The sequence below is a fragment of the Anabrus simplex genome, chromosome 4, assembly GCF_040414725.1.
Source record: "Anabrus simplex isolate iqAnaSimp1 chromosome 4, ASM4041472v1, whole genome shotgun sequence".
Taxonomy (NCBI): Eukaryota; Metazoa; Arthropoda; class Insecta; order Orthoptera; family Tettigoniidae; genus Anabrus; species Anabrus simplex.
In genome coordinates this window covers 379,045,988-379,063,422 of record NC_090268.1, presented here as the reverse complement: position 1 = coordinate 379,063,422, position 17,435 = coordinate 379,045,988, and the positions used below count along the sequence as shown (strand labels likewise).

The following is a 17,435-nucleotide window of genomic DNA, read 5'->3' as shown; positions in this document are numbered from 1 at the left end:
CCGTTGAATGTGAAGGTTGTAGAAGATGGCAACACTCGGAGTGCTGGGATTAACTGTAGGAGAATTTGGAATAATTAAGTGGAAAAATTGTAAATTTACATGGACTGATCATAATAAGGAACTATACAGGGTTGCTAAAAAACAAGCAAACAAAGTTGTTACAGAAGAACGAGAGAAGTGGTTGAACAAGTGGAGTGATGAATTGAAAGAGGATGTTAATGGTAATAAGAAAATGTTATATGGAATGATGAAAAATAGAAAAAGAGATAAAGAACACTCCAAATACCTAAGAGATGATAATGAAAATCTGATCACTGAAGATGAGAAGATCAAGGAGACTTGGAGGACTTACTTTGATGAATTACTAAATGTGAATTGCATGCAGCCTACACAAAAAGACAGTACTGGTACTATCTCCTGCAAGTCTGCCTCTGACAACAGGTTAGAATTAACATGGAATGATGTAGAATATGCCTGGAAATACATCAAAACTGGAAAATGAGCAGGGGCTGATGAAATTAATGGAGAAATGATCAAGGCAATGGGTATTTCTGGAAAACATTGGATCTATAGACTCTTTCGTAAGATCTGGAAAGAAGGGGACATACCAGTCGATTGGAAAACAGGCATCATAAATCCAATCTTCAAGAAAGGAGACAGAAAGAAATGTTCCAACTGTAGAGGCATCACTTTTAACATCTCAAGTTGGTAAACTTTATGAAAGAATTATAGAGCGTAAAATCAGATCCCTTATTGAAGAGAACCTCTTCGAAGAACAGTATGGATTCAGGAAGGGGAGATCAACAACTGATTTAATCTTTACAGTCCGTCAGTTAATGGAAAAATACTATGAACACAACCGAGATTTGTGGTTAGCCTTTCTGGATATCAAGAAAGCATTTGATGCAGTGAATAGAGAAAAGGTGTGGGAAGCACTGAAGAAAATTGGAATACAGGATGACATGATACACCAGATCAAGAATTTGTATGAAGATACCCGAAGTAAAGTCAAAACACCTGTAGGAATGACTGAAACCTTTGATATAAAATCTGGGTTAAGACAGGGTGGTGTTCTGTCTCCTCTTCTTTTCATCACTGTGATGAACGAGATTTAGAGAAAAGTTCACCAAACCATTGGAGGTAAGAAAATGAAAGTTATATTGTTCGCGGATGATATATGCTTGTGGGGAGACTCTAAAGAAGATCTTCAAGGACAAACTCCTGGGCAGAATCTGCTAAAGATTATGGACTCATCTTCAGCCAAGAGTAAAGTGAGGTTATGGTCATGAAGAAATACAGGCAACCAATGGGACACATTGAAATGGAGGGGAAACAGCTACAGATGAACCATCAATTCAAATATCTTGGAAGTGTTATCTCTGATACTGGTTCTATAGATAAGGAAATTTCCCACAGAATTCAGGCAGGTAGCAACTTTTACAAAATAGTTAAAGACATAATATGGAACAAGAAAATACCAACAAAATGTAAGAGAGTCATATATGAAACTTATTTCGTACCAATCCTGACCTATGGTTGCGAAACATGGACCATGAGAAACAAAGATGTTAGTAGAATCCAGGCAGCAGAAATGAAATTTGTCCGTAGCATGATCGGCAAAACACGGAGGGACAGAGTCCGTAATGAGGAAATCCGCAAGCAGGCTCAAGTTGTAAGACTGCAGGACAAAATAACAGTGCAGCGACTGAGATGGTATGGACATATGCGACGCATGGGTGATAACAGATTACAAAAAAAAAAAATTACGATCTAAAACTTGAAGACAAAAGACCAAGAGGGCGACCAAGACTCTGGTACAAGGACATGGTGAAGATTGACATTCAACAGAGAGGACATACTTTGGAAAACATTGAAGAAGGAGAGAAGTTCAGAGACCGCAACTGGTGGAGAAGCCTCGTTTGCCAACCCATCGCTTAAGATGGAACGACGTGGGATATGTATGTATGTATGTATGTATGTATGTTACATGGCTTTGTAGTGATTGCAAATCTCAGCTATTGAAGAAGATGACATCAAATGAAAAATGTCTATAATCTAAGGCAGAAAAAATACAGAAAATCTTAGATTTCATGGAAAATGAACTCAAGGAAAGAATAAGACAAGAAATCAGAGTCATGTTAGAAAAAGATCTAGTAAGCGGAGTGCCTAGAAAATGTAATTATAGAGGGACCCACACCTCAAATTACAAGGCAAGATGTAATTACTGGAAAGCGACCAGCCCCAACTCCACCCGTCATTGTGAGTCCCCAACAATCCTCAGTAGACCAGCAGCGAGAAATTCTAGAAGAAAGCAGTACAAATTATATCGAAAAAAAAAAAAAAAAAGAGAGAGAGAGAAAAGAGAAACAACTTAGCTCCAAATTCAGCATCAGACAATGAAGACAGCAGGATATATGATACTCATGATGATGCAGGATCCTAGACTACTTATCAAAGAGAAAGGAGATCAAAAGTTCAGGAAAATAAATATAATCGTCAACACAGGAACGTACTGATTGTTACCAAAAAGACCACCAAAATTCAACTACAAGCAGCTCCTAGGAAAGCATGGGTTTTGTATGGGTGGACTGCATAGCAAAAAGGAACCAGAGACAATAATAAAATTCCTCCAAACAAACGGCATTGAAGGAGATACTGAGTGTGAGATGCTCTGGACCAAAGGAACCAACAAAGCCTTCAAAATAGGAGTAGACTTTAGTTACATCAGCACTCTAAAAGACCCAAACTTCTGGCCCAAAGAAACAATAATGCATCCATATATTTTTTGAAGGTACAGATCGGATGTATCTTTATAACCCGGACTTCAGAACGTCAAAAAATAAGTTTATGGCAAGGAATCTGGATATTATACTTTGGAATGTGGAAGGGTTGAGGTCACTTATCCTGCAAATATCAGATATTTTCTGGCGACAGTTCGATATAATTATAGCCACAGAAACATACTTAATTGATCATATAAGCTTACCTCACCTACACAGCAAACATGCCTCAGCCACCCCAAAAGAAAAAGGAAGACCGGAAGGTGGAGTAAGTATCTTTTTCAAAGAGCATAGGGATAACAAAGGAAGTAATTATAGGAGAGAATGTGATAATCATTCGAACAGAGAAATTAACTATCATAGGACTCTATATCAACCCAGCTAATAAAAATAGACATCGCAGTTGAGCATCTAGTAAAAGCGGTTATAACAGTGAGTGGTGACAGAAATGTAATTCCAGGTGGAGATTTCAATTGTAGAATCAATAAACCTGATCATAAGGCTAGTCTCATGATCGAGTTCTTACTCGACGAAGGCTTCACTTTGCTTGACATAGCTGAGAATATACACTTAAGAAAATGGAAATTGCAACGCCATGAAGGCCTTGGTCGTTTGTGTTGCTTTTCAAGATATGGAACGATGCCATGTAAGTATGTAAACGATCAAAGTTACAGACCCATTGGATTGTTGCTACAGGTCTCCCCACGTGATTGGTCGCGGAGGAATCAACTCCAGTATATGGACTCTGGTGTAGCATAGTCGACTTGCAGTCTGTGCAGTGAAGTGTTCCTCGTCAAACATGCCTCGACGACAGAGAAGAGCACGCTATCAACAACTGTCGCCGTTTGAGAGGGCTCGCATAATTGGGCTGTGTGATGACTGTCGCTGCACGTGTTGGCCGACAGGCATCTACGGTACAACGTGTATGGCAGCAGTGGTCAAATGAAGTTACTCACACTCGTAGACCTAGCACAGGCCCAGTGCGACAGACAACTGTGAGAGAGGATCGCCGCATCATTCAGATGGCCCGGATGGAACCCCATGCAACAGCAGCGCAAATTCGAGCAGCTGTGGCACCCCACGTTACACAACAAACCGTTGGTAATTGCCTGCGTGCAGCTGGCTTACGAGCCCGTGTCCCTGCAGAAGTTGTTCCATTGACCCCACAACAGCGACGTGTAAGGCTGGCCTGGTGTCGAGAAAGATCGACGTGGGTCGACGAATGGCATAGGGTCATCTTTAGTGATGAATCGCGCTTCTGTCTTGCCCGCAGTGATCGCCAGAATCGTGTGCGCCGACGTACCAGGGAGAAGGGCCGCCCAGATCTTATTGTCGAGAGGCACACAGGGCCAACACCAAGCATTATGGTCTGGGGAGCTGTTGGCTTTAATGTGAAATCACATTTTTTTTTTGCTAGGGGCTTTACGTCGCACCGACACAGATAGGTCTTATGGCGATGATGGGATAGGAAAGGATTAGGAGTTGGAAGGAAGCGGCCGTGGCCTTAATTAAGGTACAGCCACAGCATTTACCTAGTATGAAAATGGGAAACCACGGAAAACCATTTTCAGCGCTGCCGATAGTGGGATTCGAACCTGCTATCTCCCGGATGCAAGCTCACAGCCGCGTGCCTCTACGCGCACGGCCAACTCGCCCGGTAAATCACAATTAGTGCTTGTTGAGGACACTATGACTGCTTGACAGTATGTTGATAGGATACTCAATCCAGTGGTTGTCCCTATGATGGCGAACATTGCTAATGGGATGTTTCAGCAGGACAATGCCCAGGTTCACACTGCACGCATCTCCAGGGCAGCTCTCCACGACATCGCAACCTTAGAATGGCCCGCCAGATCCCCGGACCTCAGTCCTATTGAGCATGTGTGGGACATGATGGATCGACAACTGGCCAACCGCCCTCAGCCACCCACAACTCTGGAACAACAGACCCGTGCAGTGCAGCAAGCATGGGCCACAATACTTCAGAAAGCAATCCAAGGGCCTTATTGACTCCATGCCTCGACGAATTCATCAATGTATTGCAGCTTGTGGTGGGCACATCCTGTATTGATTGTTGTCCAAACTTGCGGTCAGAGGGACCTGAAAATGTAATCATCGAAGCACAACCGAACACTCGTCCTGCATGTTCAGTTGGAGCAATGTAGCACCACTCCTTCTGGGTGTTGCAGTTTCCATTTTCTTCAGTGCAACTTATATACCTCCTAATGGAAAAGCACCATTGATCTAATTTTCTTGAAAGGCGACTGCTTCACAAATTACAGCCAAGAGGTCTTGTACTCAAACTTAGTTGCTGCTCTGAGGAAACACGTACATGTTATATCGAGACTTTCTTTTGAATCAAAACAGCTGACTACAAACAAAACGGAATGGATCACTATAAGGAAAGTTTCCTTGGAAACTTTTGAGAGAGGGAAGGATGAGCTGGGAAACATATCACAAATGTTTGAGGAAAGCCTATTGGATACAGTGCTAAATACAGCATTGAACACCATCAGGGAATCACAAATTCGGAAACCACCAAGCGCTGCCAAGATTTGGTTCGATAATGAGTGTTACAAAATCAGAAAAGAGTCCTTGGATCTGCTACATAAGGTACAGTATTCAAAAACAACCGCATCCAGAAAAATTATGCAATAAAGAGGAAAGCATGCAAGAAGCTACTTCAACAAAAGAAAACTATATTGAAGACCTGGCTCAAACCCAAGATCAAAAAGCACTAAAGGACCCATTCATTGCGCTCAAGAAACAAAGGACATGTTTTACTTCAGAACTTCCTATAACCTCCTGGGAACAATATTTCTCAAAGAATCTGAACATGCAAAACCTCAGAATTGCTCTTCCTCTTAGGGAAGATAGTACAATCAAGACGGACCCAATAGAAAAGGAGGGAGGGAAAATTCTATGCAATCTTCATGGACTTAAGAAAGGCGTTTGACCTCCTAAGCGGAGAAATGGTCCCTAGGAAATTGGCGGACATGATAGGAGCAGATAATTCACTGACTGTAGCAATTAACAACATCCTTGCTTTCAGTTGGGTCACAGTTCAAGATGGCAAGACAGCATCAGAATCAATAACTCAGAGTCCTACAAGGTGACCCCTTAAGCCATATTTTATTCAACATTGCCTTGGCAGATATCACAAAGATCACCCACGCGACCTGTCGTAATGTCCCTATATGCCGAGGATATAGGATCAAACAGTAAAGAAGAGTTACAAAATGTATTGAATTAACTTGAGGCCTATGCTGTAAATAACAGCTTGGAAATCAACAAAAACAAAACATTACAGATGGTATTTCAGAAAGGGGGAAGAATTTCAACCAAAGACAGACTACAATGTGGAGGGGAGGACCTGTGGGTTTTGAACTTCATTTAGATATCTGGGTATCACACTCCACCTTCCACAGCTGCCTCTTTTAAAAACCATGTAAGAGAGAGATCCTTGGCAGCTGTTTGAAGTATATAGCCCACAAGGCTATCTTTGTGTTATTTTACGCGAAAGTCCTTCCAGTAAGGCCTAATAACTTATGGGCTGGAACTCATTTGGGAATATCTATCAGTAATGTAATATATTTTGAGGGATATTCCACCATTCAACACAATGTAAAATGTTTGAAATTTCAAACATCTTTAAATATCAAACGTGTTAAACTACCACATACTAAAAAAATGCAAGGGCTGCACAGTGAAGCTGGAGAATGAGGACTGGAAAAAGTGATGACACCAATATCTTTACATTCCAAAAACCTCAATACTAATTACTGATTAACATCGATTAATCAAAATCTTTGATGGTTATGAATTTCATGTTTTTGGTCCGTATTGAACTGAGAATAATATATAAGTAATAATAACAACAATGTAAACGTTTCCACCTTTTCAATACTACAATATATTCACAAAATTACAAATTACACGGTACTAGTTTCGACCCATCTAGGGGTCATCATCAGCCGTATTGGAGCAAAGATCATTTGTGGCGAAATCCTAAGAAAATGTTATTTTAAAGAATAACAAGTGAAATGAGATGTTATGGTAATAGTTAATAATACAAGGAATATACATACTAAGAGGTTTTTAACAAAGAATAAAGTATAAATGGGGTGTTGTAAAAATTATAATCATGGAAATCAGTAAGTTCTTGTATTGAAATGAAATATGGCTTAGGAAGAGGGCTTAAGGTGGGGCTGAAGGGTGCGGGAGAAAGTGTAACTGTCTTGGAAAAGTACCTTTGATTAAATTTAGGATTGAGTTTAGGTTGGCTGCATTATTGTTTCTGAGGAAAGTGATAAATAGATCGAAGAATATGTTGGGTTTCTCTGAGATTTCATTGAGATTGTGACTGGCATTAAAGTATTGGTCTAGGTGTATGTAGTAATTTTCCATTATGTTGAGTAAAGGGCCCTTGTTTGCTAATACGAGGATGTCCATGTCTTGTTCAATATTGGTGAAATTACCAATACTTTAATGCCAGTCACAATCTCAATGAAATCTCAGAGAAACCCAACATACTCTTCGATCTATTTATCACTTTCCTCAGAAACAATAATGCAGCCAACCTAAACTCAATCCTAAATTTAATCAAAGGTACTTTCCCAAGACAGTTACACTTTCTCCCGCACCCTTCAGCCCCACCTTAAGCCCTCTTCCTAAGCCATATTTCATTTCAATACAAGAACTTACTGATTTCCATGATTATAATTTTTACAACACCCCATTTATACTTTATTCTTTGTTAAAAACCTCTTAGTATGTATATTCCTTGTATTATTAACTATTACCATAACATCTCATTTCACTTGTTATTCTTTAGAATAACATTTTCTTAGGATTTCACCACAAATGATCTTTGCTCCAATACGGCTGATGATGACCCCTAGATGGGTCGAAACTAGTACCGTGTAATTTGTAATTTTGTGAATATATTGTAGTATTGAAAAGGTGGAAACGTTTACGTTGTTATTATTATTACTTATATATTAATCAAAATCTAGTAAATCATACAACAGCATAGGCCTAAAGTGTAAAACGCTATTATTTCTGGAGTTCTAAACGGGTCAATTTTAGTAATTTTTATATCATTCAAAAGCTGAGTTGGTTAAATATAAAAGTCTTGAAGTGGTGAGTTTCTTGGAAACGCTACCAGAAAAGTGGGAAAAACCTTTCGTTTAAATTTCAAACATTTTAGATTGTGTTGAATGGTGGAACATCCCTCAAACTGTATTATATTAGTTATACGTCAACACGGAGAAGTGAAATGGTTTTCATGAATTGCCTGTGCAATGCGTATGTAAGCTTTGTGTGAATGGAATACTGTAAAACCTAATGCACATTTGTGCACTGTTTACTTTAATAATAATATGTCGCTGTCACGTGATTGTATGTTACAAATATCTGATGTTACATCACTTGGTGTGGCCTTCATGGTGCTCATTTCTACTACCAAGTGATAACAGAGGGAGCTCATTTAGTAACTTTCTTGAAATCAGCCACTGTTGTTTCAGGATGCTTAGTAGGCTGTGTGATAAATATAAAGTAATTTATTTTTTGACTATATTTTCTGGGTTGGAGAATAAAGAAAGCTCCAACACAGTCCCTTTAATGGTTACAGAACTAGAGGTTTTTCCCACTTTTCTGGTAGCGTTTCGAAGAAACTCACCACTTCCGGATTTTTATTTTTAATCTGCTCAGCTTTTGAATGTTATAAAAATTACTAAAAATTGACCCATTTAGAACTCGAGAAACAATAGAGTTTTACACTTTAAGCCTACTCTGTTGTATGATTTACTAGATTTTGATTAATCGATGCTAATCAGTAATTAGTATTGAGGTTTTTGGAATGCAAAGATATTGGTGTCATCACTTTTTCCAGTCCTCATTCTCCAGCTTCACTGTGTGGCCCTTGCATTTGAGTATGTGGTAGTTTAACACAATTTAGTACCAACCATTACAGATTTCTAACTTGTATTATGGTGTTGTGATTGATATTTCAGAAAATACTAAGTTTGATTTGTATGCTAGTGATAATAAGGGTTCTGGGTAGCACTTTCCTAACAGGGTTGCATGTTTAATAATGAGAAAAGCATGCGAATATGACATGAAACAATACCAAAAATAGCAGATAGTAGAGATCCTTTCTTTACGCTTGTCAGGGACCCACCAATCTGTCTCTAGAAGCATTCTTACTTTTGTCGGAAAATTCATGTACGTTCTTGTTTGGAAAAGATGTTTATTCTGCGCTGTCTAGAGGGTCTGTCTTTGAGCGCGACCTGGTGAAGTAACGATGTGATACAGTTTGACAGTTCATGGAAAGCTCTGGAGAGAAGGGAAGTAGAGTTTCATCGTCATCTAAAATAACATGTGAGGGAGGAGGGAGATTGGGCTGTGCTTCTGCGATGTCGTGTTTGATTATATCTCTTGTTCGTCTAGTCTGTTTCATGTCTACCCATTCTAAGTATTTGCTAATATTCTCATATAAGATGTTTTTATGCTCGTTGTTTTCGTTGAGATTCTCTTCACCGTTTTCCAATTTATCAAGAACGATGTGGATGTTTTCCAGGTTGTTCATAAGATTACCTTTATTAATCATACAGATAATTTGAAGGTCCTGTTTTATATTGGTGAATTTGTGGTTGGACTCTTTCATATGGGATCCCATGGCAGAGAATCTTTTGTATCTTTCAGCATTGACGTGTTCTTGATATCTAATTGAGAAGTTCCTTCCAGATTGTCCCACATAAGTTTTTTTACATTGAGCACAAGTCAGCTTATAAATACCCGATTCCTGGAATTCGTCATCTTTAAGTTTATTAGCTTTATTATGACTAAAGAACCTATGTTTCGTGTTGTTGTTTGTAGAGAAGGCTACCTTGGTATTGTGTTTCTTGAATAACAAACAACAACACGAAACATAGGTTCTTTAGTCATAATAAAGCTAATAAACTTAAAGATGACGAATTCCAGGAATCGGGTATTTATAAGCTGACTTGTGCTCAATGTAAAAAAACTTACGTGGGACAATCTGGAAGGAACTTCTCAATTAGATATCAAGAACACGTCAATGCTGAAAGATACAAAAGATTCTCTGCCATGGGATCCCATATGAAAGAGTCCAACCACAAATTCACCAATATAAAACAGGACCTTCAAATTATCTGTATGATTAATAAAGGTAATCTTATGAACAACCTGGAAAACATCCACATCGTTCTTGATAAATTGGAAAACGGTGAAGAGAATCTCAACGAAAACAACGAGCATAAAAACATCTTATATGAGAATATTAGCAAATACTTAGAATGGGTAGACATGAAACAGACTAGACGAACAAGAGATATAATCAAACACGACATCGCAGAAGCACAGCCCAATCTCCCTCCTCCCTCACATGTTATTTTAGATGACGATGAAACTCTACTTCCCTTCTCTCCAGAGCTTTCCATGAACTGTCAAACTGTATCACATCGTTACTTCACCAGGTCGCGCTCAAAGACAGACCCTCTAGACAGCGCAGAATAAACATCTTTTCCAAACAAGAACGAGAGACAAGATGACCTATTCTGACGACCTCCATTTTTATCAAAAGAGTCTCCAAAGAACTTTTATTTGTGCTTATTGTCAATGTTTTTCTTTTCAGTTCTTTATTTATACAGCTGAAGAGGACCACTAAGTGGTCGAAACATGTCCTGTAAGTTTTAATTTTATTCAATTTTGCCTGAGGCATTAATAAAGTATCGATTAGGTGGTTATTTATACTTACTTCTAGATTCCTTGAATGACGACATATTAACTACTTGTAGTATCCTGTGTGATCTTTTAACTGGTGTTTGAAGTTTTATGCTTATTTCTGTTCTAAGAAGGTGGTGATAACTGCCACATACTGCACCTGAACAGGTTTTGGTGTCCATTACAGAAGACCTCCATCTTGAACTGATCAGGATGTAGTCAATCTTATTTTTATATTGACCATCAGGCGAAGCCCATGTGTACATGTGCCGGATGTGATGCTTGAAGACTGTATTAGTTATAGTGAACCTGTTTTGTATTGCAGATTCAAGAAGCCTGTTTCCCCATTCATTTCTTTCTCCAATTCCATATCTTCCTACCGATGTTCTGACATGCTTATCATGTTGTGTTGAACCAATTTTGGCATTGAAGTCTCCCATAACAATAGTTAGTTCTCTGCTTGGAAAAGCTGAAACAGTAGCATCAATATCTTGATAAAAGTGGTCGATTATTTCATTAGACGCATCTGCTGTTGGGGCATAAACCTGGATATTGTTGATTGAAAGTGGCTGGCATTTGAGACTTAGTGTTATAATGCGATCATTAACAGGTTTATATCCTTTCACTAGGCCATTCAGTTTGTTGCTGATCACAATTGCAACCCCGTTACTGCTTTTTTCATCATTTCCAGAAAAGTAGACCCAATGATTACCACTTCTAAAATGGCCATTGTTTTTCCAGTGAGTTTTACTTAGTCCAGCCAGTCCTATATTATACCTTTTCAGCTCTTGTATTACCAGGAAACGTTTTCCTGAAGCTAAAAGTCCTCTCACATTCCAAGTAGCCGCACTCTGCTTTGTTCTTCCAGTCGCAAATTTCGCATATGCAGCCTGGTTGCCTACATGCACATGTCCAGTAGCACATTTCACACTTTGCAGTCTGGAACCGCAAAAGCGCTGGTTGTCAGCCGGGTCAAATGACGAATTAGATCAATTTAAAGCAGGTATTATAATAGTGTTCATGGGAATAATAGTGTAGTGAGGTCCCTCTCTCTTCCACATCGCAGTACCACAACCAAAAAACCAGTCATTCTGATGACTCTTGAGGCTCCCTGCTCTTGACCCATCTCGAGCATGAATTGCTCTGTGCATCAAGTCGATACTGATGGTGCTGCTGCCCGACATCAGGTTTTCAGTGGATTCCAATGGCATTTCCTTCAATGAGGGATCACAGCCCTTCCTCAAGAAGCTCATCTGCCCGAAGCTGTTGGCTCCCTGAGGGTGTCCTCAAACTAGGTGTTATTTAATTTTTATTCAATATAAGTATATGCCTTTGGAGAAAATATAATTTAATGTTAGGGCAAGTGATCTTGGCGACAGATCGTATGAACTATTTTGTTGTTTGCATCAGAATTTGTACTGGCCTTATGTAGCAAACAACAGAAAGGCTGTTCTTTTAGAATTTCTGTACTACTTTCCGATAAGTTACAATACACAGGTATTTACCATTCTGCCACATTGTAATTTTCTGAAAAAATGATTTGAAATGTGCATAAAACAATAGAAACCAAAGCTTCACTTAACACGATAACATGAATATTTACAATGAATCTGTAGCAATGTAAAATGGCGGTGGATGGAAGTTTCCGGCTTCTGTCACTGTATGTGTCTGTTTGACCATGCAAGTTCTTTGTTTTACTCTTATGTTTCCCGATTCTGCATAGCTGTAGACAGGGAGGGGGGAGAGAGTGAGTCAGTATGTGTGTGTGAATTAAAACAACTATTCTGGTTCAGCAGGCCCACATGGCCTTTTCCATTAGTAAGAAATTTATGCTAGTGTTACCAGAGGCATAGCCAAGATTTTTCATTATGGTGTGCTCAAGCTCAATCAACCAGGGTTAGGAAAGTAACATACCTTACCTTGTTACTGCAGTCACAACAGAAAGTGTTCAAAACCAACCATGCTCTTGAATTTATCAATCACATTGTTGAAATCAACTGAACATGTAATGTCTCTCTCTACTGTCATTAAAGTTAAAGTTCTCTTCTGTTTGGGTAATCTGCAGCTTACTCTTCTCAGCACTCAGTTTTGAGCACACACTTTTGCTGGAATAGCTGGTGTCTAGGATTGTAGAAAATGTTACTTCAAATTTATATAAGGCACTGTAAATATTGTTTTATTCTTTTTTCACTAAGCCACTGTTGCCATTAAGTGTCTGAACTCAAGGCTAGTATGGAATGGGTTATCTTGATCCTGCCTACAACTTGTGTGATAATATTGACAGTTGTGTTGTATAATTGGTCTGTAATTGTAACTGCCCCCAAGTTTCAGTGTAGTGTACCAGTTTTTGTGTGTTTCATGAGTATCATATATCTGTAGAAATAAGTAAGTCTTTGTTAACTGTTAAGTGGTGGTACTGTTAGTATATAAAAATGCATGTTATGAAATATCAAGTAAAACCTTATGCTGCCCGGCTGAGTGGCTCAGACGGTTGAGGCGCTAGCCTTCTGACCCCAACTTGGCAGGTTTGATCCTGGCTCAGTCCAGTGGTATTTAAAGGTGCTCAAATACATCAGCCTTGTATCGGTAGGTTTATTGGCACGTAAAAGAACTCTTGCAGAACTAAATTCCGGCGCCTCGGCATCTCTGAAAACTGTAAAAGTAGTTAGTGGGAACATAAAGCCAATAACATTATTATGTTAAACCTTATGCTTATTCATTTATTTGCAGTTATCTGCAATGACAGGAATGAGATGTATTGTGGCTTTGTGCACCAACAGTCTCGTTGAAACAAAGTGAAATCCCAAAAGTGGACACTGCCGGGCTGAGTGCCTCAGACGGTTGGGGTGCTGGCTTTCTGACCCCAGTTTGGCAGGTTCGATCCTGGCTCAGTCCGGTTGTGTTTGAAGGTGCTCTAATATGTCAGCCTCGTGTTGGTAGATTTACTGGCACGTTAAAGAACTTCTGCAGGACTAAATTTCAGCATTTTGGCGTCTCTGAAAACCGTAAAAGTAGTTAGTGGGATGTAAAGCAAAGAACATTATTAAAGTGGACATTTAGAAAGCCACACTTTTTCAAAATATATTTTAACTATACAAAAATGGGTGCAGTATTCCTGAAGAGAGTGGAATCCTAGAACTTTATTGATTTGTTCAGAATATTTTACTGTGAAAGGCTAGGAGAGGGACCTAACAACAGAACTGTTGAAATTAGTTCCGAAGAAAACTGAGTGGGCGATGACCTAGATGTTAGGCCCCTTTAAACAAGAAGTATCATCATCATCAAGTAAACTGAAATAGAAGCTATGCTTTCACTTAAGTTACGTATACACAGTGAAGAGAGAGCAAACAAAACTGTCAGTCTTCTTTTAGAAAACATGTCTGTAATTCAAGAAGAGTGTGATTATGGTCAAGCTATAACAGAAAAAATGAAACTAATTTCAGGAGGGAGAATAAATATTTATGACAAAACATTTTTAAAGCTAGAGAAAAGAACTGACCAGCGATAGGAGAAAAATCAACACACTAAAAAGGGAAATTCATAAACTAAAATGTAAAAGAATTGTTGAAATCAGAGTGTTTAAAAGCATGAAATACTTGGCACATTTTTTACCAAAAATTAAATAAATATTCTTCTCTGTGAGTAGGAGAAGATAAAACTTAAATGGACTGACTGTGAAATATCTTTAACACTTTCTTTGAGACACATCATTGCTCTTTGTCAGGTTTGTCTACACTGAAAAGGGACATCCTCCAAGGACATGAAATATGGAATCCTCCAAGGTTATTTTAGAATTTTGTCCATTGCTGATTCATCCATAAGCAGTAAATAAAAAATGCTGTTCTTGTTTTTGACAAAAGGAAAGTAAGAAATGGGATAAAATATGATTATTTATAAAGAAGATGAATTTATCAGCCCTCATTGGTATGCGCAAGTAATAATAGTCCTGCTGACAGTGGAGTTCAAACCCACTATTTCCCGAATGCAAACTGACAGCTACATGACCCAAACCATGCAGTTACTAGCTCGATTATTCAGTCTTATTAAAATTGTCTTTGGATAATGTGCGGCTACGTATTTGCTATGCTCTTCCTCCATCGCTTAACTTTCAATTTCAAGACTTTTTAAAAGGAGAAGGCAACCATTTCAAAGCTCGTTATTGAAAAATTGGTTCATTCATTTTGATGCGTTATGTTGTTCTGTTCTCCTCAACACATGAGGGATATTCTTGCTTGAGAGTAACTAATTACTGTCAACTATGATGTCACATTTTTCGTGCTTTTCTTACTGTTTAAGGTAGGATGGGACTATTAAGAATTTTAGGTTTTTGAGTGTGTATGTAATTGTGTTTCTGTACAAGTATGTTACACAGTTTGAAATTGAACCTCATTATTCCTTTTGTTTGCAACATCTGTTTCTCCGTTATTTAGTATCTGTTCCTCCATTATTTATCATCATTCTGTATTTTGTCTGTTTTATAGGTACAGTATTGCCATGTCATTACGAGATAAGCAGAGAGTTATTTATACAACACCAATAAAAGCTCTTAGTAACCAGAAATATAGGGAATTCTATGAAGAGTTCCGTGATGTAGGTCTTGTTACTGGAGATGTGACGATTAATCCTTCTGCTAGTTGTCTTATCATGACGACTGAGGTAACGCTTCGTGATGTATCTTCTATTCTAGTTTTGTTGAAAATTGTAACTTTGGTGGATAATCGTGCCTTTTTTTATTTTAGATTTTGCGTAATATGCTGTACCGAGGATCTGAAGTGATGCGAGAGGTTGGCTGGGTAGTATTTGACGAGATCCACTACATGCGTGACAAAGAACGTGGTGTTGTATGGGAGGAAACTCTTATTCTGCTGCCAGACAATGTTCATTATGTGTTCTTGTCAGCAACCATCCCTAATGCAAGACAGTTTGCTGAATGGGTTTGCCATTTACACCATCAACCATGCCATGTAGTTTATACTGACTATCGACCTGTACCACTTCAGCATTACATTTTCCCAGCTGGTGGTGATGGGATACACTTGGTTGTTGATGAAACGGTACGTGTTTGTCTATTTTTTTTTTTTTTTTTTTCTCTCTTTCAGTTAAGCAGTTGGCTGTCAAAATAGCTAATATAGAGATGGCTATGAGTGTTTAGTATTATGTCTGTGAATTGCATATATTTTTCTTCATAAATTATTGTAACTTTCAGTCTTCACTCCGTAAGTCTCTGTACATCTAAGGTCTCCATAGTCCTCTATTTGTAGCAAACACTTAAGCCTCTTTTGGCGTAATGCTTTAAACCGTTTAATCATCTTCTTATGAAAATTAAAAATAATAAAAATAAAAGAAACTACAGCTCATTCCACGTTACGAAAACAGCATTGCTCGTATGGACCTATAGAGAGTGAACACACCCCCTCTGAGACACCTATAATTCCTCGTGATTAAGGGATATTATACTGTACTTTGTAATGTATTATGAAAGACAGATAAAGCGGATGAGGCTTTTTTGCCCTGAGTTAGAATAATTTCATAACATTTTATTTTTCATAAATATAATTGTAGGAAAGAAACACAATGGTGGGAACAGCCATCGCTTCGTTGCCTTCCTTCATTTTCCTTCTTCTCTGTTGCTCTGGTACAAGCCTTGTGTAGTCGCTCACTCTGTGGACTGCCGGCAGCGCACTTCTGTAGTGAAGCCGTGTACAGTATTTATTTGTTATGTGTGTGTTTGTAGGCTTTAAATCAGTGCATAATTGTCTTGTGTTGAGTGAGAGTTATTTGTCAAGCCTACGTGTGTGATTTCTTTAACATTAATACAGTAAAACCTCGTTAATTCGAAGTCGTTGGGACTAAAAAATCGGACTTCGAATTACGTGATTTCGAATTAACCGCCAATTCGCAATTCAGAACTACCAACCCTCGCTGCGTTACAAAATATTCTAAGGCCCGTTACTGCATGAAGTTAACCTTGATTCACAGTTTATACCTTTCAAATGCCATGAAAAAAGAACTATTTCCAAAATGTATGCAAGAAGGTGCATTTACAGTATTCAAATAATGCACCTGGATATCTCATTGGCAAACATAACCTCACGCAACGAAAGAAAGAAAGAAAAAAAAAAGCACGATTCAAAGACGAGAAATCTATACTGGCTCACATGTGCAAGTACTTTATTCATTAAATTACTACACTGAGAGCATTTTAGATGCCTTGTATTTACACAGAAAGTGCCCGATGTGCTTAAAATCAAACTTTCCTATGACTATCCCTGTACGATTTCCCGCCATGGCACTTATCTTGTACTTCAGAAATGTAAACACTTGCCGCGTTACAAAGTATTCTAAGACTCATTAATACATGCAATCACCTCGATTCACGGTTTAAACCTTTCAAATGCCATGGGGAAAAACTATTTCCAGCATGTATCCAACAAGGTGCATTTACAATGTTCAAATAATGCACTTGGGTAAATAACTTACAAACATAACCTCACGCAACGAAAGAAAAATATCACACAATTCAAAGACGAGGATAAATTATGCTGGTTCCCCTGTGCAAATGCATTATTTTTTTGGATTTCTGTACTGTTTGTATTTTTAGATGCTTTGTACTGGCATGGAAAGTGCCTGACGCCCATAACATTGTGGCTTATTGATCTTTCCTATCATGAGGGGATAAAGTTTCTCGCTTCCATGTGCATTGCGATTGCAACACACTACAATGACCCCCATTCCTCACACTTGTACGATTCTCCAGCTGGCACTTTCTCCTTTAAAACCATATGATCGTTTGGGCTCGCATTAAAATAAGGTAATGCAGTTTCATCGGCAATGACAATATTGTTCGTTGCCTACGAATTTATTATATGAGCCACGTTTTTCGTCAACTGTCGGCATCGCCAGTGTTCG

General features: G+C 38.5%; 1 protein-coding gene across 1 annotated transcript in view; it reads left to right on the top strand.

The window, feature by feature from the left end:
* Mtr4 (exosome RNA helicase Mtr4) overlaps window positions 1–17,435 on the top strand; it is a 212,863-nt gene that overhangs the window by 17,481 nt on the left and 177,947 nt on the right. Inside the window, exons 4-5 of the mRNA XM_067145842.2 lie at window positions 15,008–15,182; window positions 15,266–15,580. Of these exons, the coding sequence (XP_067001943.1) occupies window positions 15,008–15,182; window positions 15,266–15,580 (490 nt within the window). The remainder of the gene's footprint in view (window positions 1–15,007; window positions 15,183–15,265; window positions 15,581–17,435) is intronic.